General features: G+C 40.4%; 3 protein-coding genes across 3 annotated transcripts; 2 read left to right on the forward strand and 1 right to left on the reverse strand.

Moving 5' to 3' along the window:
• The first annotated feature begins 353 nt into the window (after nt 1-353).
• On the forward strand, nt 354-12,620 carry LOC6566238 (uncharacterized protein DDB_G0284459). The gene is made up of 5 exons (XM_001992640.2): nt 354-517; nt 7,980-8,252; nt 8,405-8,631; nt 8,712-9,514; nt 9,990-12,620. The coding sequence occupies exons 2-5, from the start codon at nt 8,058-8,060 to the stop codon at nt 12,017-12,019; spliced, it is 3,255 nt and encodes a 1,084-aa protein (XP_001992676.1). The 5' UTR covers nt 354-517; nt 7,980-8,057; the 3' UTR covers nt 12,020-12,620.
• A 1,075-nt stretch (nt 12,621-13,695) lies between these two features.
• On the forward strand, nt 13,696-17,224 carry LOC6566239 (NECAP-like protein CG9132). Its single transcript, XM_001992641.2, has 4 exons — nt 13,696-13,835; nt 14,616-15,012; nt 16,701-16,915; nt 16,987-17,224. The coding sequence occupies exons 1-4, from the start codon at nt 13,753-13,755 to the stop codon at nt 17,036-17,038; spliced, it is 747 nt and encodes a 248-aa protein (XP_001992677.1). The 5' UTR covers nt 13,696-13,752; the 3' UTR covers nt 17,039-17,224.
• A 2,063-nt stretch (nt 17,225-19,287) lies between these two features.
• LOC6565530 (UPF0472 protein C16orf72 homolog) lies at nt 19,288-25,229 on the reverse strand. Its single transcript, XM_001992643.3, has 5 exons — nt 24,402-25,229; nt 22,188-22,268; nt 21,934-22,120; nt 21,590-21,838; nt 19,288-20,948 (listed from the first exon to the last, which is right to left on the reverse strand). The coding sequence occupies exons 1-5, from the start codon at nt 24,580-24,582 to the stop codon at nt 20,825-20,827; spliced, it is 822 nt and encodes a 273-aa protein (XP_001992679.1). The 5' UTR covers nt 24,583-25,229; the 3' UTR covers nt 19,288-20,824.
• Nucleotides 25,230-25,906: the final 677 nt, after the last annotated feature.

Genomic DNA, 25,906 nt, shown 5'->3' on the forward strand with positions numbered 1-25,906 from the left:
CCTGGCCATGGCCAACAACAACGGCATCAGCAACGGCAACGGCAACGCTGCGCCCAAAAACCCAACAACTTTTAATTTCAACACATTCCAGCCAAGACACTGTGGCAGCGGCAGCGGCAGCAGCAGCATCGGTGTCAGCTCAGTACGTGCGACTTGACTTTCTTTGCGGCTGCTGGCAGCAACAATACCAACAACAGCACACATGCATGCATGCATACATACACACACACACATATATATATGTAGATATATGTATATATGTGTTGTTGTAAGTATGTGTGTGCACTGCATACCTGTTCATAGCCAGGCCTGCCTGCCTGCCTGCCAAGCAGCCAACAGCTCGAACTGAAGTCAGTCGATAGCAGACGGCCGAAGCGTTGAGACGTCGTCAGTTGCGGGACGCGAATAACGTGCCAAACAAAAGCCAAGCCAACAACAACTATCATTTTATTTACAACAAAAGCTTGCAAGTCTTTCTTTGACATTTTTTGTTACTGTGCGCGCTGAGCAAGCAAAGGTGTGTGTGTGTGCAAAGAGAAGAGTGTTAAAGTGGCGCTCTTTTGCGCAAAAAGAGAGAGAGAGAGAGCAGCACTCTCTTGCAATTACCGTTAATCAAATAAGTTTTGTAGAAATTTAAACGCCACAACAGGCCTGTATGTAGTATATACTTGTGTGTGTGTGCATGTCTGTGTGTGTGTGAATGTATGTGTATATTAAACGGTTCATTGATCGAGTTCAGCTGAAATGGAGCAAATGCCAGCAACGACGACAAAAACAACGGCAGCCAAACAAACGCAAAGAGAGCCGAAATAATACAGTGCAAGTGCGGCGTTTTTTTAATGCCTGTTGTTGTTGCGACTGCGTGTGTGATTTTATGTATAAATATTTGTGTGTGTGTGTGTGTGTGTGTCTGTGTGAAAGTGAGTGTGTGTGTGTGTCTATCATCAATTTGGTTCATTTGCGGCATCTGCGGCAAATGCGCTTAACCCATTTTATAGTTATTGTTGGCACTTTGTGTGTTGTGCGCAAAGCAAAATCCAATAAGCGAACCGAAGAAGAGAACACACCGAAAGAATGACAATTGCGGCTTCTTCTTCTTCTTCTGTCTCTACCCAAAAGGGGGCGCTACAGCAACAAAAGCCAAACAGCCAAACAGCAACTCCAAGAAAACCCGTTGCGACTGCGCCAAAAAAAGCAACTGAACATGAATGAAATATTTATTATCATATATTCATAGAGATGTTCATACATATATGTGCATGTGTATGTGTATATGTACATGCATGTAAATCTTTTTCTCTACCAATCTGACAATAGTTTCAAAATATGTTTTGCAAATAGTTCGCTGACTTACAAAAAGAAAACAACGCTATACTTTAGCGTGTTGGAGAAAAACCAAACAAAAATATTGGATATTGTTATTAGGTGTTATATGAAATTGTTTTACACATGTTATGTAATTTGTACATATATATGTAGATATATCCATATATACAAAAGGTACACAGTTATATATAAAAGAAGTCATAGCTATTTCATGCACTACACTCACGAGCAAAGTAAACACGACTGTATTAATCCCCCTCCATCAAAAAAAACAACGCAACGGATGACATCAATTGGATTTAAATAAAAGTTATTTTCTAAGCGCATACAAATGGCTGTTGAATACCAAATAGCAATAATCTTAAAGCAAATTTATATGCAAGTATCGATGTACACTCAGAAAAAACCGACCTAAAATATAAGAATGCGCCACAATTTTGACTTCAAGAAAGAAGAAAAGAGAACAATGAATACTTACGCGTCCCATTTGGTTACTTCAATTATTATTCATAAGAAGCAGTTCACGATTCGACATATACAAGCATTTTATATAGTAATTAGCGACTTAACGTCGATTTCAATTCGCCTCTCTTTCTCGAGTCGAGTTCTAAACGTTTGTCTCTCTACTTTTTAAAAATATATTTCCTAGTATTGTAAAATATTACTGGAAAATAGAAAAATGCCTTGCAAACATTAAGAAAGTTATTTTTCTATATCTCGACATATTAAATGTACATATGCCATACGCAATGAATATGTATAATATCTAAATTCCATTAAACCTATGTCGATATATCAAAAAAAATAAATAAATATATGCCATATTTGATATTTGACCAATCGCCCGAAAAACAGTATTAAAAACAAAAGATACTCGATCTTGCTTCGATATATAATAATGCAACCTGATTATCAGCAAACAGTTAATTAAAAATTGAAATCTAGGCTTATTGCTTTCAGCTGTTTTATGGGTAAATTAAAAAATCGATGAGCGTAGTGGAACTAGGTTATACGACGAGTTATTTACCATCTTCAAAAACTACTGCGTGCCCAAGTGGGATATCAGATACGCCTCTGGCAGACACTTAAAATTTAATTTTGAATATTGATGTATCAAAAATGAGTCACAAAAATGCGTTTAAAACCAAGTTGGAAACAGTTAAAGTGCCGATTCCATGTTATTTCTGTTTAAAAACATTCTTTTTCATTTCATTGCCATTTATATAAGCTCGAAAAAAATTAAGTTAATCAGTTTGTTTTGCACATCTGTACATACAACGATGTATATATGCGTATATTAACAGATGAGCTAACCAAGCTAACATCACGAAAAAAAAAAAAAACTCGTTTCGACCAGTCAAAAATCATCGAAGCCACTTCAAGTCACACACTTCATACACACATATTTAATATGTATATATATATATATATATATATATATATATATATATATATATATATATATATATATATATATTTATTTATCTGAATACACAGGTATGCGTATATATGTGTATATGGGGAATTTGCGATACAAATTTAACGCTTCAACGAAGTCAAAGTCATCTTGCAAAATGTACACACTAAAACATTCCTAATTGCGTGCTAATTTTGTACTTAACAACATTTGCATATTTGAATAAAAGTGAAGAATGCTGAAATCTACATATGTTGGCATAATGCTAGAAAGAAAAACAATTTAATTGACTTACTTTTACAAGATAATGGATGGAAATTTTAAACTTTAGCATATTTAGTTTTCAAGTTTTGGAAATTGTTTTGCAACCTGTTTCAGACAGTAATAGCAACTTAACATTCCAAAATATGAATATATTAATTGTGTTTTAAGATGATACTTTTTATGAATATTTTCCAGTCATCTCAAAGCCGCACCCAAGTTCAGATTCAGCAGAGTACTTATAAATACATATATATAAATATATATATTTGTATTTTTACATTTAATTGATTATACAATAAGTTTGAGTACTAGCTACAAAAGCCTACGACTTCATGGTTATTTAATACTTATTCATACTTGATTTTGTCTAATAGGTTGCAAGATATAAGATATTTATATACTATTTTGATGTTAGCTAATGAAGTTTATTTTAGCAAGTTGTATAACTTGATGGTTTTTTAAAAAGGTAGGCCCTATTCCGCAACAGGATCAGTGGCTTAAGGCATTGCTTGACAGTAGTAGTAGTAGTAGTAGTATCTAGTAGATACTAGTGGATCAATAGGATCTGTCATAGACAATGACGTGTACAAAGTATATTTAAAGCAATTCTCTTTTACGAGTATCTCAATTAATAAAATAGTCTTATTGTATATGAGCGAAATTGAAATATGACCAGAGTTCCACTGCGAAGGGAGTAGAATTCAAGCTTTTTCAAATTTTCACATGCTCACGAAAGTTGTTCGGGTGTTTTTCACAATTTGATTTGTTCGTTCTTCATGTTCGTGTGTATCTAGAATTGGTAAATTAGAAAACCGTTTTGGGCTTCAAAATTTCGTTTGCTTAGCGTCTTTTGTGTTGTTGGTGCTGAGGCTGCTTTTGTGTCATATGTAAATTTGAAAGGCATACATTATGCTTATGCCTAGCACATAACATTGATACCTATCTGTGAGCTGTTGCTCGTTGCTTGTTGCTCGTTGGCTGGTTTCTGTGCTTCGAAATGTCACGCATAACTGAAACATGTATATATATATATATACAGCAGAGTGACAAAATAACAACAACAAAACTATATATATATATATAAGATGATTCTTTTGACCCACGCAAGTCGTCGCATCGGAACGCGTCGCACAACAAGTTGTACAGGCTCATCGATTATGAATATTATTGAGCAGTTATACGAGTATAGACAACTACAACGGGAATACCGTTGTTACCTGTCGCGGACTGCCCACTCTATTATAGCACCAGTTTTAAAGCTGAAAACATTATGGCACACAGCTGGTGATTGGAAATTTTTGTGAGATTCGCCGTTAGAGGACCGTATGCATGCCAAACATGATCACAAATATTAAGCACTTACAGCACAACATCATTTTGCATCAGAATTCCACTTGCATATCACGTAAGCTGCTCAAATAATTTCCCATGACGCTAATACTCTTCCATTAGTCGAATCTTGATTGATGATCCCCATGCCCATCCCAATATTTCGACACACATTCTTATGGAACTTAGCTGCTTAATTCGACTAGCATTCATTCTCAGTTTATTAAGCCTTAAGCTATGCTTATTTGTATTCCATTCCATTTGCAACCATGATGCTTGCCACTGCTTAGATCCATCTTTAGGACATCTGCTGGCGTTTGCTCCGTCTGCATATAATCATCTTGGATGTCGCCACTCTGATGCTAATGCTGGATGAAATGTTGACGGACATCGATGTGGATGAAACCCAAAAGCCTTTAACTAATTTTTGAACGCTTTGGATGTCGTTTACGAGCTGAACCGAATCACATCTTCTGCCATTTCGATTATGAATGGCCTTCAACAATGAGGCCTCCTTTGCTGCTTCGCTGTTGTTTTCGTGCCTCCCAACATACAGCTGCACCTGCTAATACAAACGCCTGTCCAGAATAATACGGCCTGTCGGTCAAGTTCACGCTCCAGTCAGCATCGACGACTCCCTACATATGTTAGCCCCTTCGATACCGAAGAATGTCTTTCAGTGTTCAACATTGTAACATGAGTTAAACTGACTCTTGGTATTTATGGCGTACGCAATATGTGGACGAGCTGTGACTGAAAGAAACACAGGAGAACCAATTAAGTTCTGATAGGAGTCCTTCCTCATTACGGCTTCATCGGCTGCCCCTAATCGCGTCAAGGTTGTTAATGCCAACTTGCATTCAGTCATCCATTTGTCGTGGATCTAAAATACCAACGTAAGCCGAACTGCCGTAATCCGTATAGCGTCTTCTTCAACAAGCAAACAGGGCTTTTCACTGTAAGCCATTCCATTCAAGGTGACTTCTGTTTCATGCCAATTCAGTTGCCCGGTTCCAACATTTGCAAATAATCATTGAGGCTCTTTGGCATTTCCTTTCCATTATACGCTCTCTTCGAGCTCGCCGTTTAGGTTACCTGTGACCACCTCCCTTTTGCTATATCTCCATATCAAGTTCCGTTGCCAAAAGTCGGACTGATGTGAAGCGTGCTACAGGTGAATACGTTTCATGGAAATCCTCTCCAAGTCTTTGTGCGAATACTTTAGCGACCATTCGCACTTTCTTTTTTGATGAAACGATTCCATTATCTTTTCATTGAAACACCATTTTACTACCAATAATCTTACGATCCTTGGCGTCGATCTAGCGCCAGAAACTCTGCTTCAATTGCTCCTGTCCAACTGATGCTTTCCTCCTCATCTGTCACAGCCATGAATGCCATTTCGCATTCCTCGAATGTCCCGCTCGAGCTGCTCTGCTCATCGCTGCTATCCACTTGTGTTTGATTGTGGTTGATATATTTTCCGTGGCCAACCAGGCTGGCCTGTTCTCTCGATCTTGTGACGCTCTCTGCTTGGGGTCGCTCATTTGTACTCCTATCGTCACAAGATTAATTGATATTGAGGATATATTGATTTATTGGCGATACCAAAATTAGAACTCAGCGTACTCGCTTTTGCAACCTGGAACATTCAAAAATTTGACGCTTGTCAAGTAAATACAATCGATATGCCTCCGATGTAGTTGAGCTGAGCCGACCAGTATATATTCTTCCGATCTTGATTCAAATTTACCCTTATTAGAACCTTTTACTAATGCATATGCCTTCGTACCAAATATACGTAAAATTATGGGTAATCCCATCGGATAGATCCCCCTTTACACATCTGTTTCTTATGTAACATTGCATTTGCTGCTTCTGCCCAAAAGTATTGCTTCGTCACATTGCGTGCCGCTCGACCAGGGTACGATACTATCTCTTCTGCTGGCCAGTCTGGCGTCTGCGGTGTTCTGAGGCGTCTCTGGATTCCGTTCACCCCCATGTGCTTGTCGAACTCTTTGTTGCAGTACTCAGTCCCGTTACATGTATAAAGTACTAAAGTACTTCTATCTTCTTACCCGTAAAGTTCTCTGCTGCAGCTTTATATACCTTAAGAGCCTCAAATACCGCCGACTTCTGCTTAAGAAAGTGAACTTCACAGTTTATTTCGCATACATCGCTGTGAACTATTTCTGATAGTTCTGTCGGTCGTTGCTTTTATTCTTTTCCACTTTTATATTTGCTTGCAGTTTGCAGTTTCGTTTTTGCGAATTTCGCACTTTGACAATTTTCCATTCTCGAATATTTTCAATGTTTCAAATAGTACAAGTTACCGCACCTTTGAGCACGTAGCCAAGCTTTGTTATTTTTCATAACAATTGACTAATTTTTACTATTTTTTTGTTTATTTTTAAATTAACATTGAAATCATTGTCAGTGATTTTGGAAACCAACATCAAACTTTGGCACAAATCCGAGACGTAGAAAACATCTGTCAATGTTAAGTCAGCCCGTTGCTGCTGCTTCTTAACTGCGATTTCAACGTTACCAATTATTCGCGTGGTCTTATTGTTGGCCAAATGCAACAGGCTCTTAATTGAACTCATGTGTGCCGGGCAAGCACCATCGAGGCACCACAAGCCAATCTTCTCATCAATAGAAAAGGCCATCTATAATGCGCTTATCGAAAGCTCTCCCTTCTCTGCTGTACCCGCACTCTTCGGTTCATTTGGCTTGACTTCCATGGTTTTCTTTGCATCGCTTCGATAGTTACCCGCGAAATGTCCAATCTTATTGCAGCTGAAACTTCTTCTACTTCTTCTACTTCTACTTTGCTATTTATTTCCACGTCTTTTCGACGATTGGCGAACATTGCGTTTTCTTCAACGCGGTCCTCTTTATTTTGACGCGAAGCACAGCGAGATGGGGCAAGTCATCTCGTGCTTCCATCGCACATCTGACCATTTCTTAAGAGTCAGGCGAACTATTCTGCAATACGATTACTAACAAATCATATCCAAGCGTTGAATCATCTTTATTCTGATGCAAACCAGCGCCTTCGTTCATTCCCGATACTGCCAATTTCAACCAGTATTCGATCGCCTTCTTATATTATGTTTTTGAAACTGGCTCGATCTGTCGCACTTTCTGGGCAAATCTACGATCCATCAACATACTGTCATAGTTCTTTTTCATAGTTCTCCGCACACAGCGGCGCAGTCGTAATATATGACTGAAACACTGGGCCCATAACCTATTGGACTTTTGACCTATAGCCTGGTGTAGTGATGAATCCTAGCGCTAGAATCCTAGGTTAAAGAGCGTTTTCAAATAAGGCAACGATATGCGTGGAAATCAATATCTTTATTGGAACAATGACACGACTTTTCGGAGTGTTGTTTGCTATGACGAAATTCATTTTTCACTTAAGATAAACAAAATCAGAGTTGCCAGACTACATGAATAGATGACACTTTAACGGTTACGATAAGATTACCATTATTACAATGTTCACTCCGACTTTCTAATTATGGACAACTTGTCGATAACTATTATTTGATTCTTATTTTAGATACTCTTTTCCTTTGAAGTGAGTTTCCAGATCTGACTAATCTGACTGTTTTTGCACTTGAATTTCTTTCAGATGCTCGCAAGCACTTAGTTAGCATCTGGCAATCCATAAGTTAAGTCAGCAGCGAGTAATCTTAATTGATCGGAGAAGATGGCGCTACGGTTGCGTCGGGACGTGCAGAAGGCCTCCTACTATGTGTGGTTCCTGGGCGCCGAGGAGGCGAAAGGATTGCGTGGCGCGCGTGTCATTAACTCAGTGCTCCCATATCTGGTGGACAGATCGCGCGGCCAGGAGCCGCTCAAGGTGACGCTGCAGGTCTCGCACAAGGGCATCAAAATAGTGCAGGTAAGTAGGCGTCTCCGCTCTCGCCTCAGACACACACACACACACACACACACATACACACACAAAATACACATTACTATTCCAAGAACCAAGCGCATTCCTAGCTGAAGTTTATTGTTGATTTTGTTGTTTTGTTGATTGGTCGCGAACAGGGCTCGTCAAAGCATTTAATACCACACAGTGCCATAACCAGCTCCGTCCAAACCGATGACATTGTTGCTTGTGTGCTGCTCCTCTATAATCCGGCCACCAAATGTCCCTTGCATGTGCACGCCTATCGTTGCGACTCGGAGACAACGGCGGAGGCGTTGCATTTACAATTGCAAATCCTGATTAATCGGCCCGACAATCAGAAGCGCTTCGAAGAACTGGAGACCAGGTGAGCTCAGCAACTACACACAGATATACAATTGATTTGAAATTATAAGAAATTACTTTTTACTTTTGTTGCATTTATAGATTGGGGATTATGCCGCCGATGCCCGCCGGCGGGGGACACGGTCCCAATAACAATGGTGGCAGACACAGCAGCGCCGACAAGCGACACGACTCCACCCAGAAGTCGTCGCATCAGCAGTCACAACAACAGCAACATCATCAGCAGCACCAATCGAGTAGTGGGTATCCACATCAGTCGCAGCAGCAGCAGCAGCACCGCCACGAGATGTCACCGAAACGGTTCAGCAGCTCCTTGGGCAGCGACACGGGCAACAGCACGCGGGAGTCGGAGTGCAGTGAGGAGCATGGACACGCCGGTTCGCCGGTATCCAGATCACCGCCGCACGGCAGCAGCAACAACAACAATAGCAACAACAATGGCAGCAACAATGGCAGCAAGCATCATCAGCCGCATCATTCACAGCACCATTCGAACTATCCACACGGTCATCCACCGTTGACGGCGCAGCAGAACAGCGATTTGTTTGACTCGCTGGCCGCCGAGCTGCGCGCCAAGCTGAATGGCAATGGGCCGCCGCTGTTGCTGCCGCCACGTGACTATGATACAGTGCATCGCTCCAAGGGCAATCTGACGGCCATTGAATTGCGCCGCTGTCGGAATGCACTAATTGTGGGCGGCGCCGGCACGCCCAAAGCTGCAGCAGCAGCTGCAACAACAACAACATCAACAACAGCAGCAACAGCAGCGGGCGCTGCCCCGCCCACATTGGCCAATGGGAAACAGGTGTCTTCACGCGGTTCCTCCGGCATTGGGTCCGATCTGGCTCCCAGTCCGGAGCGGCAGGAGTTGAACAGCTCAAGCGGTGCGTAGCACAGTAACAATGATTTGATTGATTTGAAAGGAGATCCACTTTGGTGTTTCCGCTTCCTGTCACTGACTATTATTCCGAGAATCACTGCTTCAATCTACTTTAAACATTGAAGGAACTCTTTTGTATTAAATACCAATCAATCTGCCAATAAGCCTTCAGCTACTCCTGTCAATGATGACGATGTCTCGATCATTGAAATCGGCGTGCAATTTTAATTTAGTTTTTTAATTGGGTGACTCGCTGCACAGAATCCAGAAAGTCTTTTAGCTTCGGTATCAGATTGGGAAATCAAGAACGAGAGCATTCAGAGGATTATATAGTTCAAAATATGATTAGACGGGAGCCAATATGAAATAGTTGTCCGATGTTCAGTTTTAAGTTTTTGCCAAAATGTTAACAGAGATTAATATTGGAGAGTGCGAATTGAAACGTTTAAACTTACTGTGATTCTCCTTAATCCAAACAGATGATGAGCACTGGTCGAACGAGGCGGACAATTCGGTGATTGCCTTGAAGCCGTCGCAAATTGCGCTGCCGCATCACGCGCAGCTTAAGCGGAAGAGCGCGGTGCAGCCGCCAGAGGACAGCTATCTGCGGGACCTGCCCGCCAAGCCCTATGTGCCGCGCCAAAGTGATCGGGAGCGGGAAAGGGAACGGGAACGGGAACGAGAACAAGAACGAGAACGAGAACGAGAACGTGAGATGGAGCATGTGCGCACCAAGACGCCAGCATCGTCGAGCAAGTCGTGGTCGCGCGAGGATGAAATTAAACCGATTATTATGCGGCCAGCTGACTATGATGCGAAATTCAATCGTGTCATGCAGCTGGAGCCACAGTCGGGTAAGCACGAGGGCGCAGCCAAGTTGCGCGACTCGGACAAATACAACGAGATCAATCGATTGCTCAACCAGAAGCTATCCGCTCACGACAGAGACAGAGACAGAGATAGAGAACGGGAGCGAGACCGGGATAAAGAGCGCGTTAAACAGCGCTCGTTGCATAACGAGGATTTGGATGACTTTAATGACTCGGATCCGTGCAGCGAGCCACAGCTGCAACCACCAGTTTCCGGTTACCGCAAGGAGAATCTCACGGACAAGCAGAAGTTCATGGAATACGCCTCGAAGAAACACCAGCTGAAATCATACGCGGCAGAGGAGGCTCAACGCTATGGTGGCAGTCGGCATCGCTATGTGGATCCCGCTGAGCTGCCCTTCGAGCAACCACTGCCCGTGGGTCACAACAAATATGCGGCAGTTCATCGTGGTTCCGAAGAGCAGCTATTGACGCGCAACAACAGCAGCAACTGCAGCCAAACGGACCAACGCGACCGCCATGATCGCGACAGAGAGAGAGAGAGGGAGAGAGAGAGAGAGAGGGAAAGGGATCGAGATCGTGATCGCGACCATGAGCACGATCATTCGCGGGATCGCAATCCGTATCGCGAGGCGGAGAGCCTGCCATATATACAGAGCATGGAGAAGATGATGAAATCAACGGGCATGCGCTACAATGAGGATCAGCCGCGCAAGCCGACCAGCAGTCGGGAGGGCAATCGTCGTGATGCCAGCGATTATGTACGGGATTATCCACAAGCAGTTGCAGCAGCAGCAGCCGGAGCCGGAACAGCTACAAGCAGTCAAGTGTCGCCGCGGGAGCGCTTCCACGATGCCAAGGACAAGTTCCGGGCCATGGAGCGCACCGGCGGTGGTAGCAATCGCTACGAATTGGATGAGCGCGACAGCGTCAATGGTGCGCCAGTTGTGCCTCCCACTAACGATTATCATCGATCATCGTCGCGGCGACGTCGCGGCTCCGTGGAGCCGTCCAGCTATGAGCAGTGGAGCGACGAGGAGGAGGAGCTGCTATCCCCTGTACAACCGGCGGAGTCCATGCTAAGCCGTTCGCGTGCGCGTTCACGTGAGCATTGGGAACAGGAGCAGCTGCAGCTGCAGCAAACCAGCGGCAGCAGCAGCAACATGCGACATGGCCAGGAACGTGCACCGGAACGGGAACGGGAACGAGACCGGGACCGGGACAGAGAACGAGATCGGGATCGTCGCGATCGCGATTATCCCATGCGACGCGGTGAAGAGCCGCCGCATGATCCCTATCGCCATGAGAGGGAGCGCGAACGGGAGAGAGAAAGGGATCGGGATAGGGAGCGGGAGCGGGAACGGGATCGGGAGCGAATTCGTGACAGCCATCAGTCACAGTCGCAGTTGCAGTCGCGCCATCAGCTGCGCTCCCAATCGCGCGAGTGCCTGCCGCCGGCAGAGCCGGCCAAGTCCAGGTCATCGCGTGTGCCACATCAAGCCGTCCGATATCCATCGCCGGCACCCAGAGCCAACAGCAACAATAGTAACAGCGCCGCTGGATCCGGCACAGGCAAGCCACTGTCCAACATGCCGAAGGGCTATCGTCATAGCTACGCGGAGCCGGTGTTTGCCCGTTCCGGTGGACGCGTTGGTCTCGCCGCAGTCAATCCCTACTAAGTAGCAGGAGCAGAAACCACTTCAAAATCAACATCCTCAATAACTGTAAATTACACACACACACACACATTTATATATATATATACATTTATATATAAATATACACAAACTCCGTCTGGGTGGAGAGGAATAGCGACCCAATCCATGCGTCACAATTCTGCTGGGCACGTAGTGCCGCAGCAGGGCAGCGCCTGTAATTATGTGCCTTCTAAATATGTTTTTTATACATACATATATGCATACATACATATATGCAATAGCTTATCATTATATATGTATATCCATATCTACAACTGTATAATGCATGTACATATATTTTATATACAAAGCTTAAAACGAAACTCAAACAAATTGATCCGAGTTGAAATATGCATTTTTTTCGTATTAAGTTGCGCGGTTGGTTGGTATATATAAATATCTTATTATATACATATATACATGCATACCATATATATATAAATATATACAAGTACATATCTACTGTTTTTTTTTAATCTACATAATATTTGATACTTGTATGCAAAGTAAACGTATATAGCTGATGTATCTATTGTTATCGATTTGATATTTGCATTAATAAAGCTTAAAAAAAAAACAACAACTACAAAGATTTTTCCTTTTTTTACTCTGGAAAAGCCACTGTAAAACTTATACATCAAAGAATGGATTTACGTTAAGGACGAGGTGAGATAAATAAGTTAGTCAATTTGAGTCACGCTGTAGTTCATATTTGACCAATTTTCATTTGGCTTTTCTGATCGACTTATTAGACGCCGAGACTATTGCCAAGTAGTAGAATTTCAGCATTTTATTTACTTAATAATTACCGAAAAAACTCTGTGATTCTCTTCACATTTATTTACCCAATCATACATTTCCAGTATCAGAGTACAATTAAATAGGTATAAGGTGTGATTTTAATTGTGTCTCCACTAAGTTGTGTCACTGCTAAGTTAACGACGCGTTGAATGTGAATGTGGATGCTGTTCCGGCTAATGGCGCAACAGTCGATGTAAAAACATACGATAGATGGCGATACGCCAAATACTGTGCGGCAACCTCGGAATCGTGTTCGATGGCGTTGTCGGCTAAATTCGTGGTACTAAAAGCTATACCAAGCATAATGGAACCCTGTTTACTCATTTTACATCGGTACACTGTTATGATGCATTGGAATGCAAGTCCCGTTAGTTATTTATCAAGAGCCGTATAAAATCGGAAGTTTATATAAACCTGTGGAAAAAGGTTTGGGTGAACTTTATGAATCATCAACCAGACCCAAATGCCTTTTTCCAGCAGGATAATGCTCCAATACATGTGTCGCTGGCCTGACATGGATGCATTTAGGGTAAAGACTGAGCAAGGATCTGTGGTGAAATGGACCCAGAGGCAGCACGGCTGTAATAATCAAGGATAATCTAAACCAGCTTGATCACTTTAAACACATCAGCACACAGTTGCAGCTGTCGCCTGGTCGACTTTTTGCCGATACAACAATGCGACTTATCGAATTATCAGCTGCTACCATATTGCCAGACTGCATGTGTTAGCTACGTGGCAACCTGGAAATATTTTATTTTGTATTGGTCTGTGCTAATCGGTGTGGAGGCCATTCGATAGGCCACGCCAATAATATCTGGCATCGATTGACTTGCAGCTCCACAGTATATATAGTTGTAAGCTTTAACTCGTAAACGCAAGATAATAAACAGTAGTATTAATTAAAATAAACCATGGAGTACGAAAGTGTGCTAATTGTTAAGCCCGAGGTATTCATATACAAAATACCGCCTCGCGCCAGCAACAGAGGATACAGGTGAGATTTCATCTACAACTCTGCAAATTGTGGCCAAAATACAAAAACTGTCTAGCTACTGCTGCTGCTGCTGTTGTTGTTGTGTGGTGCAATTGAAAGTTTCGTGTTTTCATGCAAAGACGCCCCCACATCAGTACACATCTGTGTGTATATGTACATGTATGTGTGTGTGTGTGTGTGTGTGTGTTCGTGATGAATGCATAAATTATGTTAAAAATGCGCAAGACCCGGAAATCAGAACAAAATATGTGGCAAGCAAACGTAGCCAAGGTTAAAAACATGAACATGACATTGTTGTTTTGTTCCACTGTTCTCTGTTCACTGTCTCTTTTGAAGTTCAATTGCAATTTTATAATTTTTGTGTTTTTTTTTTTTCTTGTTCGTTTTCGTTTTTTATATTTTCGTGTCTGCATTTTGTTGTACTGCAGTTGTTGCCTGCTTGCCTTAAGCAGTTTCTCTCAATTGCTGTACATTTATTTAACTTGCAAGTGAATTGTTCATATGTGTATGTGTGTATGTAAGCTTGTGTGTGTGGCCAAAGCTCTGTACAAGTGTGATTGTGTGTGTGTGTGTTTTTTTTTTGTTTTTGCTACTCTTGCTGACTTTCTTTGTGTTCGCCTCAAAGAAAACAGTAAATACACACGCACACACACACACACACACATGCAAATAAGCACGCACACTCATGCACACATATACATTTGCAGATGCCAGAAAATAAACAGTGGAATTTATGAACTAAAATTGAATTTGTACAACACAATTTAAACATTTAAACAGAGCAGCGGACTGGAACCTCAAAGAGCCAACCTGGACCGGCCGGATGCGTCTGGTGGCGAAGGGAACCGCATGCATCCTCAAGCTGGAGGATAAGACGAGCGGCGCCCTGTTTGCCAATTGCCCCATCGATACATATCCCGGCGTGGCCATCGAAGCCGTCTCGGACAGTTCACGGTACTTTGTCATACGCGTACAGGACGACAACGGACGATCGGCGTTTCTGGGACTCGGCTTTGGAGATCGCTCCGATTCGTTTGACCTGAATGTGGCGTTACAGGATCACTTCAAGTGGGTGAAGAATCAGGAGCAAATCGAAAAGGAGAAAACCGAACCGAAGCAAGAGCTCGACTTGGGCTTCAAGGAGGGTGAAACCATTAAAATTAACATGCGCATTACGGTTAGTCTTACTTTACAAATATTCCCATTGTCATGTCTCAGTTATCAATCCCCAATTACAACTGTAACTGAAGAATAGAAGAATCGTCTACCATTCAAATTTGTTGACCTTAGCTCAAATACTGTGAAAGATGCAAATCTCTACTCTTTTAATTGACAGACTTGCCAGACTTAACCATTAATAATAATAATAATAATAATAATATTGATGAAGATGATTTGAGTAATCGCTTGTTGAAAAATAAGTGGCTTACGCAGGGGCGACCGCAACGTGCCCAGTTTTTCGTAAAGGGAAATTATGATCAAATTTATTTTATAGAACAGGTTGGCATAAAGAGACAGTTAGTGGCGAGAGAAGAGCTGTTTTGTGGTATCTACCACTAAGCCAAACTATGCACTATGATAATTGATTGTTGCAGCTGCTTGAAGAATGTCCAAATTGATGCCACAAAAATGAGAAGCACAATTCACATGTAATATGTTATATGCTTTCTCCCATTTTTAATCAGGCTTATTTTTGTTTTATTTTTTTCGGCAGTCGCATGACTGTTAGTCAGCCAAAAGATATATCGCATCGCTGTGCGCTCGTTTTGCTGCTCCATTCATTATCAAACTTTGAGAGTCTGGCCTTGAAGCTGTGCTGAGCGTTGGATGGCCGACTCTGGTCAAGTTCACTGCTCACCGAACACAGTCCAATGCTTTACTCTCTATCTCTCGCTCTCTCTTTCCCTGGGCAATCTCTCGTTCTGTCTCTGTCTGTCTGTGCCGGTGATTTGCAAGTTCTTTGAAAATGTTCGACATTGTCACTAATCTAATGCACTTGTGCCAATGTCAAATTAGTGCATATTCTATAAACTTTCAATTAACCATTTTATTATTAATTGCCAAAATGTATAATAGATAAATATATATTGTTTACCTCTGTGGCAGCTGTATTTGAAAAGTGCCAAGATAAACCGAACAGTTCTTAAAAATAGCATTTCGATAATATACGAAAAATATGTCAATCATTGCATATTTCAGCCTGTTACAGTTGGTTTCACCTTTCGTGATGCTGCATCGCTGTGATGATGATGATGATGAGCTTGAGGTCCGTGGAATGAGAAACTAGATAGTTTCATGCAACAGCAACTTTATTTTCTTTGAGAGACTCATTTGTTTTTGCTCTTCTGCTCTGCGTGTTTGGTTTTTGTTCGCAAAGCCGAAGATTCTGCACAGCCACAATTTGTTAAAATGTTGACTTCCCATGCTTGTCTAGTTCTGTGAGGAATCAATTTACAAATTACATGTGGCAAGTGAATTTGACACATGCATATAAATATGAGTCACCACCTGAAGCAGTCTTACAAATTCAATTCAAGCCAGTTTCTGTGTCCAGACTAGTTGTGAGTCTGTTGGCTCTTGCATGGCTAGCAAATTTTCCCTTTTTGTCTTAAATTTATTAAAATTGAATACTTTACTTGAAATTTTTTCAATTCGAAAACAAAAACTACAAACACTTCCCAATTCCTAGCTCAGATTCCTGGGGTTTTCCCAACAAATGTTGGACTATTTTATAATGTCATATCCCCAATTAATTTATGTTAAAACTTTATATTATTTTTTATACATTTTGTTATATTTTTTATCTTGAATATTTGAAAACTTGTCGACGATTAAAGTTGAATGATTAAACGAATTTCTATGCAGAAAAAGGATGGCTCCGAAGGCACCTCGCGTACCGGCAAAGGAAAAGGTACCGGCGGGGTTCTACCACCGCCGCCTGGTGGCCTGGGTAAAATTGCACCACCACCGGCGGCACCGGCTACAGCGACGTTGCGACAAAGTCCAGGTGCCTCGCCAGCTCACAGGACTAGCGGAGGCAGCGGCACCGGCACGGAGTGGACCGACTACACATCCGCCGGGTAAGTTTCAACAATCGAACAATCGATATGAGCATCAAAACTAATGAATCTTCTCGTCTCAACTCTCGCAGGGGCAATCAAGGCCAACAGAATACGGCAAATGCCAACTGGGTGCAGTTTTAGGCTGCCATCTGCGCAACGGTTACGCACTGCTTTGTGTTAAGGAACTTGACACACACACACACACACACACGCATACTAAACACCAAACCTTATGCTCGCTATTAAATTGGACAACAAAACAAGATCAGAGAACGACCAACACTAGAAACACACATACACACAATTATATAGATATATATATGTATATATATATATATATATGCATATATATACATATATATATATATAAATATGTATACAAAAAATAAGTCCGTTAACGTTAAAGTTTTTAAATTTAATTTGTGCATTCATTTTTTCGTTGGCATATTAAGTACTATATATGTATACATATAGCTATATGTATATAAAAACACATATGTATATACATATGAATGAACTGTTCTCACTAACGATTCCTCCACAATTCAAGTCGATCGATCGCTTTTGCATATCAGAGCAAAACACTCGGACAATTGATATGTAATAGGAATAGTTGAACAGTTGAACAGTTCTGGTAAGAGTTGGAAATGTAGCATAAACATTCCGTTTAGGGCAAGGCATTGTAATTAGTTTAAAAGTATCGTTATCGTTACCGTTACACCGATTGACAATTATAAACAAATTTTTCTTTTGCATACATAGCTAAACAAACATTTATAAAACAAAAAAAAAAAAGAAAAAGAAAAAGAGAATTAAGTATAAACTATATCGGAAATGATTTAATTTTTCTACAAATTGCTGCACTGAGCAAAATTTGATGGCATTACCATGCGTTGAAATCCTTTCAACAACTGCTATACCATCCAAATTACAGTAGTAGTAGTAGATTTGTTGCAATCTCTAGTTCAAAACGAATACAGAAAATAACGAAACCTGTGTTTTGCTGCACAGCATACCAAACTGTTGCTGTGCTCATTTCGTTGCTGTTGATATAAATAGTTGAGATTTAATTAATTTTGTTCACTAAGGTTTATAGCTGCAACTGGCACATTTTTATCGTTTTGTTTCTAATTTTTTTTTTAATTTATTTTTCTTGGCCAATATTTTTCTCTGTTACCAATAACGATTCAATCGAGAGTTAAAAAAAAAAAAAAACAGATATTTGCAGTTATGTTACGGGTTGTGGATAGCCAGTGTTTGGGTGCCCCCATCCCCCGCCCCCCTCGGCTGCACAGTTTGACAGACTTGCTATGTTGCATCGTCTTGTTTTGTATTAACTAATGAATTCCCCAATTGATGTATATGTAATTAATTGCCAGCTGTGCAGTTATACACTATAATAAGTACACACAAATGTACAACAAAAATAAATAATAAAAAAAATATATATATACATATGATATAAATATGAAAATAAAAATAGCAATGAATTTCAATGTATAATTCCTCGATTTATTTAATGGGTTATGGATGGGTTCACTTCTAATCTTATTGTTCTAGGCGTTAGTTGTTACATCCTTGGAGCCAGTTCTCATCATTTCATCAAAGAGAAGTTTCATGAAATGCCTTTCGCTATATATTTTTGTGAAATCTTTGGCTCTTTAAAGTAAACAGCACCGATCCCATAAAGTATATATACATATGCATGATCAGCGTCTGTCCTATTTTTTGCTATTATGTGCCAAGCTCGATCAATTTTAAAGCTATTTTTGATGAAACTATGTACATTACACCTATCTGATCCGCAACGGATGGCCATTGATCGAGAGATGAGTTACTGTGTGGAAAACTTTTTTTTTACCAATTTATCCGAAGAAAACTCACACGCTGTGAGCGTTACTATATTCCTAACACTTGGACACAAAATGTACAACAAAAGGATTACTATATCTTAAAGCTTTAATTAAAAATAATCCGTCGGTTATTTTCTTCAACTTTTTGTATATATATTGCGAAATTTGGATTTTGGCAGGTTGTTTCCGCTAGTTTCTAGTCTAAAAAGATAGTCTGTCTTCCCCTTTAAAAAAAATAGACAACAGAAATAAATCATTCTTTTTCAGAACAACTTTCGAGGCACAATCGTACAATCATCTCAAAAAAAATCCATCGTGATACCTTAAATAAATAATTAAGAATCATATAGAGAATGTGAACTTCCCACACACATAAATATCAAATAATATATATGTTACTGCAAAAGATATATGGAATAAGAATCCAAAGTTGCAAAGAAATGAGATGAAAATATCTGTTTTTGTCATAGTTTAAATGTTTTTATTTAACTTAGTGTTTTTCTTAATTTTGTATAATTTTTTTCTTTTTTAATTGCTTGTTCTTTTGTTTTTTATTTTTATTTTTTTATGTATATTGTGTATTTTAGCATAGTTGTTACATTTATTACAACTCAAGATTTCATAGGACTTTGCTTCAATACATGTAATTTGTTGTATTTTTTGTGTTTTTAATTTTCTCAACTTGATCATCATATGCTAATCATATACATATATAGGTTCTATACGAATAAATAGATGTATTACCTGGCTAGCTACAAATACGGAAGGTTGTTGCCAAGATCAAATATCCATGCAAATGTACCGTGAGTTATTATTTAATCATTTTGCATTCAGTTTTTGCTTTGTTTTAGTTTTAGTTTTGCGTTATTTTTTTCTCTGTATGTTTTGATTTGTGTCTCGAAAAATTGGGAAGCGTTTCGATGGCGTGGTCTGTATGATATAGATGAATATCTGATATACATATACATATAATGTAAACATCTAATAAGGGTTTAGTTTAAGTTCTTCGTTAGTGGCACATGCAACATTTAACCCGTTTTGGTTGTGCTCAAACTATTTCGCCTTCTGTCTTGCTCTTTTCATTTCATTTCTGTATTTACATTACATCTTTTGGCTTAGAACAGTATCTGATTTGTAGATTTGTCAAATATAATTTACAACATTTGCTACATAACGGTTTGAATACGTGCATAAATCGCTTTGTATTACGTCTACTGTCTTATGCCAAATGGGAGAGTGGTTTATTTTTCATTTTCATTTTCATTATCATTATTTTTTTTTATTTTTTTTTAAATTCATTAAAGTCTACATATAACAATTTTGTGTATGTGTATGTGTGTGTGTGAGTGTGAGTGTGTGTGTGTGTGTATGGGTATGAGTGTATGTAGTTGAGACATACCAGGCTAAGTATAAACACTTTTTGTTATGTTCATTTTGACTTTAAATTTGCAACAAAAGCTTTTTTACTCTCAATAAGTAACTAATCTTAACTTATGATGGTTTTTTATATTATTTTTCCAGTTATTTAGACTAATAATAATGGGGTGTATTTCTGTGTGTGTGTGTGTGTGTTTACAACAGGATGCGCCTTTCGTGTGTTGAGTTCGGCATAGCAAGGACGCAAGCAATATGAAATGGCTTAAACACATTTAAACCGTATACTACTATTACTGACACCAACTCGATGCAACACTTTTGCCAGTGCTAAGCGGTAACTTGAGTCGTCTTCTGTTTGTTGTCAAGATCGTTGCTGCTGTGGCAGCTGCTGCTGCTGATGTTGTTGATGTTGTTGCTGCTGTTGATGTTGCCGATGTTGTTGCTGCTGCTGATTTTGATGTTGCTGCTGCTTCTACTGCTGCTGTTGCTGATGTTGTTGCTGCTGCTGAAGTTGTTGCTGCTGCTGATGTTGCTGCTGCTTCTACTGCTGCTGTTGCCCATTAAGCGGGAAGAGTTTTTTTGTATTTGCTTTCCGGATGAGTGTATGTGTGGCTGAGTGAATGAGTGAGTGAGTGCGTGAATGGGTATGTACACACTGCTTGCTTTCCTTCGCTGATTGAGTGCAGCTCGGCTTGCTTTACATAAAGCGCTGACGTTTACTGCTGTAGTGGCAAATGTCCATTTTATCATCTATGGGACTACCGGGACGCTTGCAGTGGCGCGCTATTTCGTTGGCAACAAATGCAAATAGCTCTGGTCCACTAAAAAAAAAGAAGAAAGAAACACAAATTTAACAAATGAGACAGAATTGAGATGTGGCAAATGTATGAAAACGTGTTCAATTCAAACTACAATGGCAAGGGTAGCCACACAAGGTTCTCTTTCACATAATAAATAAAATATATCGATTCACATAATAAATATAATGTATTGATTTGGCTCTTGAATATGTTTTTGTCTTCAGTTAAAAATATTCTAAATTTCAGATCACATCATATATTCAAGTTGAGAGATTATTGATTACTTGTTCATCATAGAATTTGGAGACTTAATCGGCAAACAACAAAGTTATAGCTTAATTAAAACTCAAGCGTTCTCTTAGTCAAGAAGTCAATGCTGATGATCTCAACCAAAATCTTGATGCATTCTTCTAGTCTGATTCAAAATAGATTTCGAATATATGTAATGTACAATTTGAATTACTTTTGTGCACAGAATATATGTCCTTAAGGGCAAAACAAATGAAAGCATTCGTTTTAATAGGTACATGAATAAACAACTAGTTTGGAGTGAAGTGAAATCATTTCAATTTAATCAAGTTAGCCGAGCGATAAAGTTGTGCAATAACTTTTGATTCTATATGAAGAATTCCATGGGGAAACAATATAAGTTCGCTAATTACCGGGGACGCAAAACTAAGGCCTCCTTGAAAGTGTGTAAATCATCACCGACGATGCCGCCAGTGGCGCCTGTGGCGCCCACCATCGCCGCCTGACCGCTGGCGGTGTTTAGCAAATGCATTGGCTGTCCGCCGGCTGCTGTGGGTGGCATCATGCTCAGTCCGTTGTTGGCAAAGCCTATCGCCGAGCCAGTGCCACAATTGGCGCCTCCACTAACTTGATGATGAACATGATGCTCTGGCTTCGGCGAGCTGCCGTCCAAAATGGATGGACGAACGAACGATGAAGAAAGAAAAAACAACAGTTTAATGGGGATATGCTCGAAAGCCTGAGAAGGCGGACTCACCGACGATTGGCATGTGGATTCGTTGATTGTGTTGGCAGCGGTTTTCCAGCTAAATATGCCAGCAAATCCTCTCGTCGTATCATTCGGCGTTTTTTGCTGCGCGCCCAATCAGCCAGTTCGCGTGTGCGTCTTTGGTAGCCACATTGAATGGCAGCGTCGCTGGTGCGTTTGAGACCATCACATGATTCTGCAATGTAAGCAAATTTATATTTGTAATTAGCTGCCAAGCATCAATAGTGAGACTTGCCACTTACCTTTGTAGAGTGTTGTCACAGTGCCAGCTGCTGTCTGAAAAGGAAGCCACATCGCTCCAGTGTCTGTGTTGGATGAGCGCTCTGCAAAAGTCAACAAGATATAACAACTGGATCAAAATCGGTTAGCACGCTGAGAATCAATGCATTTCACATTTTTTACTGAACGTATATAGAATAGTCTGTTGTAGGCAATCAAATACAAGCCAAACACTATATTTGAGTAGCAAATTACAATTATTGGTTATACACTGAACAGGCAGAATGATGCATATCCGACCCCACAAGGTATATAGATATAGATATATATATATATTCTTGATCTAGTCAATCTCGGAGAGCTAAGAGGCTGGGGGTAATTAATTTTAAGTTCTGATAAATTCATGCGTAGTTGATTTAATTTGACCGATAACTGCTCGCCATTTGGGAATATCGATATAAATCGATAGAAATCATATAGAATATTAAATAATAGTAAAATAATAATAATAACAATAAAAGACACATATGTAGATATAGAATTGATACACACTGATATATTATTGATCAACTGTCGCGACTAGAGCATGCTAACTCCATAAAGTATACATATATGTATGTATATTCTTGATCAGCATACCTAACCGAATCGTCCACATTTTAGAGTACACAAAAATCAAATGGAAAGAGAGGGAGAAAGAGAATAAATAGTGGTCATCTAAGATCAGTTAAGCAAATGACTCGCTCTCTCTCTCTCTCTCTATGTCTCTATATCTCTCTTTTGCAATTTACAATACTGAATAGCTGCTGCCAAAGGCAAAAGGACGAAAGCATAGCAACTTGTCGTTATCGATCCGCAGCGGACTAACCACGTGGAAGCGAGATGGCACTAAAACCACAAAAATAATTTTGCAATCACAACCGGGAAGTCAAATTGTTTTTTTTTTTCGTTTTTCAGTGTGGCCGCGTGCAGCGAATACGAAAAGGAATCGAGGAGCAGAGAGCACAGCACAGGATGAAATATTCTTTCTGTCTCTGTCTATCGCCGCTTGCCGCTGCTGCACTGCACTGTCAAAAACAGCTGTTTGTCAAATGCCGTATTTATATACATACATTCACACATACAGACGAAAAGTGAGCACATAATAAATAATATATAACAGTTATTGGCTTAAATCTGAGGAACGTTAAATGCAAATTTTTAATGCGCAGCGCACACAAATTAGTGCGTTTTTCGCGTCTTTTTTCTGAATTAGGGTAACACTGAAAAATAGACACAATCATTTCTAATCAAGCCAACACATTAGAAATGCAATGAGGAAAAGGAAGAACAGCAAAGAGGAAGGAGCAAAGAGCACAAATGCATATTCCTAGGGCGGCGGCGGCGAATTTCTGCTCTGGCTTTGGTTTTGGCTTTGCCTTTGGCTCCGCCTGCGTTTGCAGCGACTGCCAACGACAAAACAGCTGTTTGTCAAATTTTGTTCTCTGTTAATGACGCACTATGATGTTCGTACATATGTATGTATGTATTTAGGTACATGGCATGCGAAAAGAGAATCGAAGGAATCTAACCGTTAAGCGTGTAAATGGATAGAGATAGAATGGATAATAAATTCAGAGTGCTGCTGCTCCCCACATTATTATTGCGTCTCTCGCACTTGTGCCTTGCTTTGGTTTTGTGCAAAACGGTAACACTGAAAATTAGACACAGAAGAGGCATCAATCTGACATTCGAAGCCCTTTTCCTCCTCCTCATCCTACTGCTGCTTGCATGCAGAATGATAATGCATGAAACGCAGCGAGGAGGGGAATCGAGAATGTGGAGAATGTAAAGGCGTGTGAAGCAGTGTGAATGATGCGATGAATGATGCCTGCAAGAGCAGCGCACCAAAGTTTTTTTCACTCACACACCGACAGACAAACAGGCAGGCAGACAGACAGACGCACAGTCAAAGAGAGCTTAAAAGCCGGGCCTGTGTTGCCCACACATACATGCATACACACACATACATACACATGCATGCCTATGTATATTGTTGCAAAGGCAGCAAGCAGCGCGGCCGCTATTAATACGCTTGTCCCAAACTATTTTTAAGCACACACATACCGTGTGTGTGTGTGTGCGTGTGTACATACATACATACATAACACATACATACATATGCAACAAATCAAAATACAAACAATACCCAAATGGGAAATTTGCATTGGGAATGGAAATTGCTGGGAAGGACTTACCGCGATAGAGCTGGGCAACGGCAGTCGCCGAGTCCTGGAATGCGCCCCAGACTGTGCTCAAGTTGTTGTCGCGCTGACGCACAAACTCGCGCTCGTATTCATCGTTCTGACCGTTGATTTCATGATGGCACTGCTCCTCCAGCCAGCTCTCCTCGCCCCCCGATTCTTGTTGCTGCTGCATTTTGTGGGGCAGCCAACACCTTTGTTGTGTTGTTTCTGCTTGCTTTTGTTGTTGTCGTTGCTGCTGTTTTTGTTGTTGTTGCTGTTACTGCTGCTGTTTTATGTATATGAAACTTTGCTTCTATTCGCCGCTGCTGCTGCTGCTACTGCTGCTGATGTTGATTTTGCTGTTGCAATATTCCTGATGCAAACTGCTGCTGCTGCTTCTTCTAAGGCTGCTTCTCCTTTTTCCGTGTCGCCTGTCTTTGCCAGCTGCTTCCTCTCTGCAACGACAGCAGCACGCACTGACACTGGCACACACACACACGCACACACACCAACACTCACACACTATACATTACACACACACACCAAACTCACACGCACGCTTGGCGTGTGTGCGTCTTTGAATGTAGCGTTGGTATCTGTGTGTGTGTGCGAGTGTCCGTATTTTTCTTCTTTTTTTTTGTGTTCTGCTTTAATGCTCCGGCAATGGAAGAAGATACACGCCCGTTGCTTAACAAAATTAACTAAGACTGAGAAATTTGGATACTATATATATCAATGTGACAAATTGTTTAAAAAAAAACAGCAGCGCACAGCACATTTGCATAGTAACCACCACAAAAAATTAACTAAGCTAGAGATGTGGCCAATTGGCGATGTACTATCGCCAATATCGATAATTGTTGGCGACCACAAGTGAATGAAAACAAAATAAGCCAAAAATGTATCGAGTTCAAATATCAATTTTAACGATAGACTGCGCGGGCGACTAACAATTCGTTATTATAAATTTATGGACTGCTCAATTTTAGGTTGAATTCACACAGAGCAACGTCAAGCAGTTTTCTATGGATTATGCTCCTCAAACACACTTCATAGGGGATGTTCCTAATTCAATTTGCTGCTCTCAGTATTTGGATGACACTGCGATAATTGAAACAAAACCAGTGCGAAGAATTCGCATCACAACATTAAATGGGTCGGCCAATCAAGAATATAAGTAAAAAATAATATTCTCAAATATATAATTAGCTGTCTTTAAGAAAGCGAAGAAGATTTTTCAGCAAGGTTGCTGTATAAATAATAGTAGTGCTCTTGTTTTTTTTTTTTCTTTATTAAATATAGTCTCTTAATTTGATCAAAATGATTAATATGTTTTGATTATGGCTCCAATAGGAGGTTAAACTAATTTTAGTAATTGTTACAGAAGCGAAACACCCAGCCAATTATTTTGGTATGGAGGTCCAAGAGTGATTTACTACGTCTCAAAGTTCATAAATATTGGGTGGTTGAAATTTTATCACTTTCGGCTTTATCGATTTTGCGCTCATTAAAAGAAG

The sequence above is a fragment of the Drosophila grimshawi genome, unplaced genomic scaffold, assembly GCF_018153295.1.
Source record: "Drosophila grimshawi isolate 15287-2541.00 unplaced genomic scaffold, ASM1815329v1 contig_848, whole genome shotgun sequence".
Classification (NCBI taxonomy): Eukaryota; Metazoa; Arthropoda; class Insecta; order Diptera; family Drosophilidae; genus Drosophila; species Drosophila grimshawi.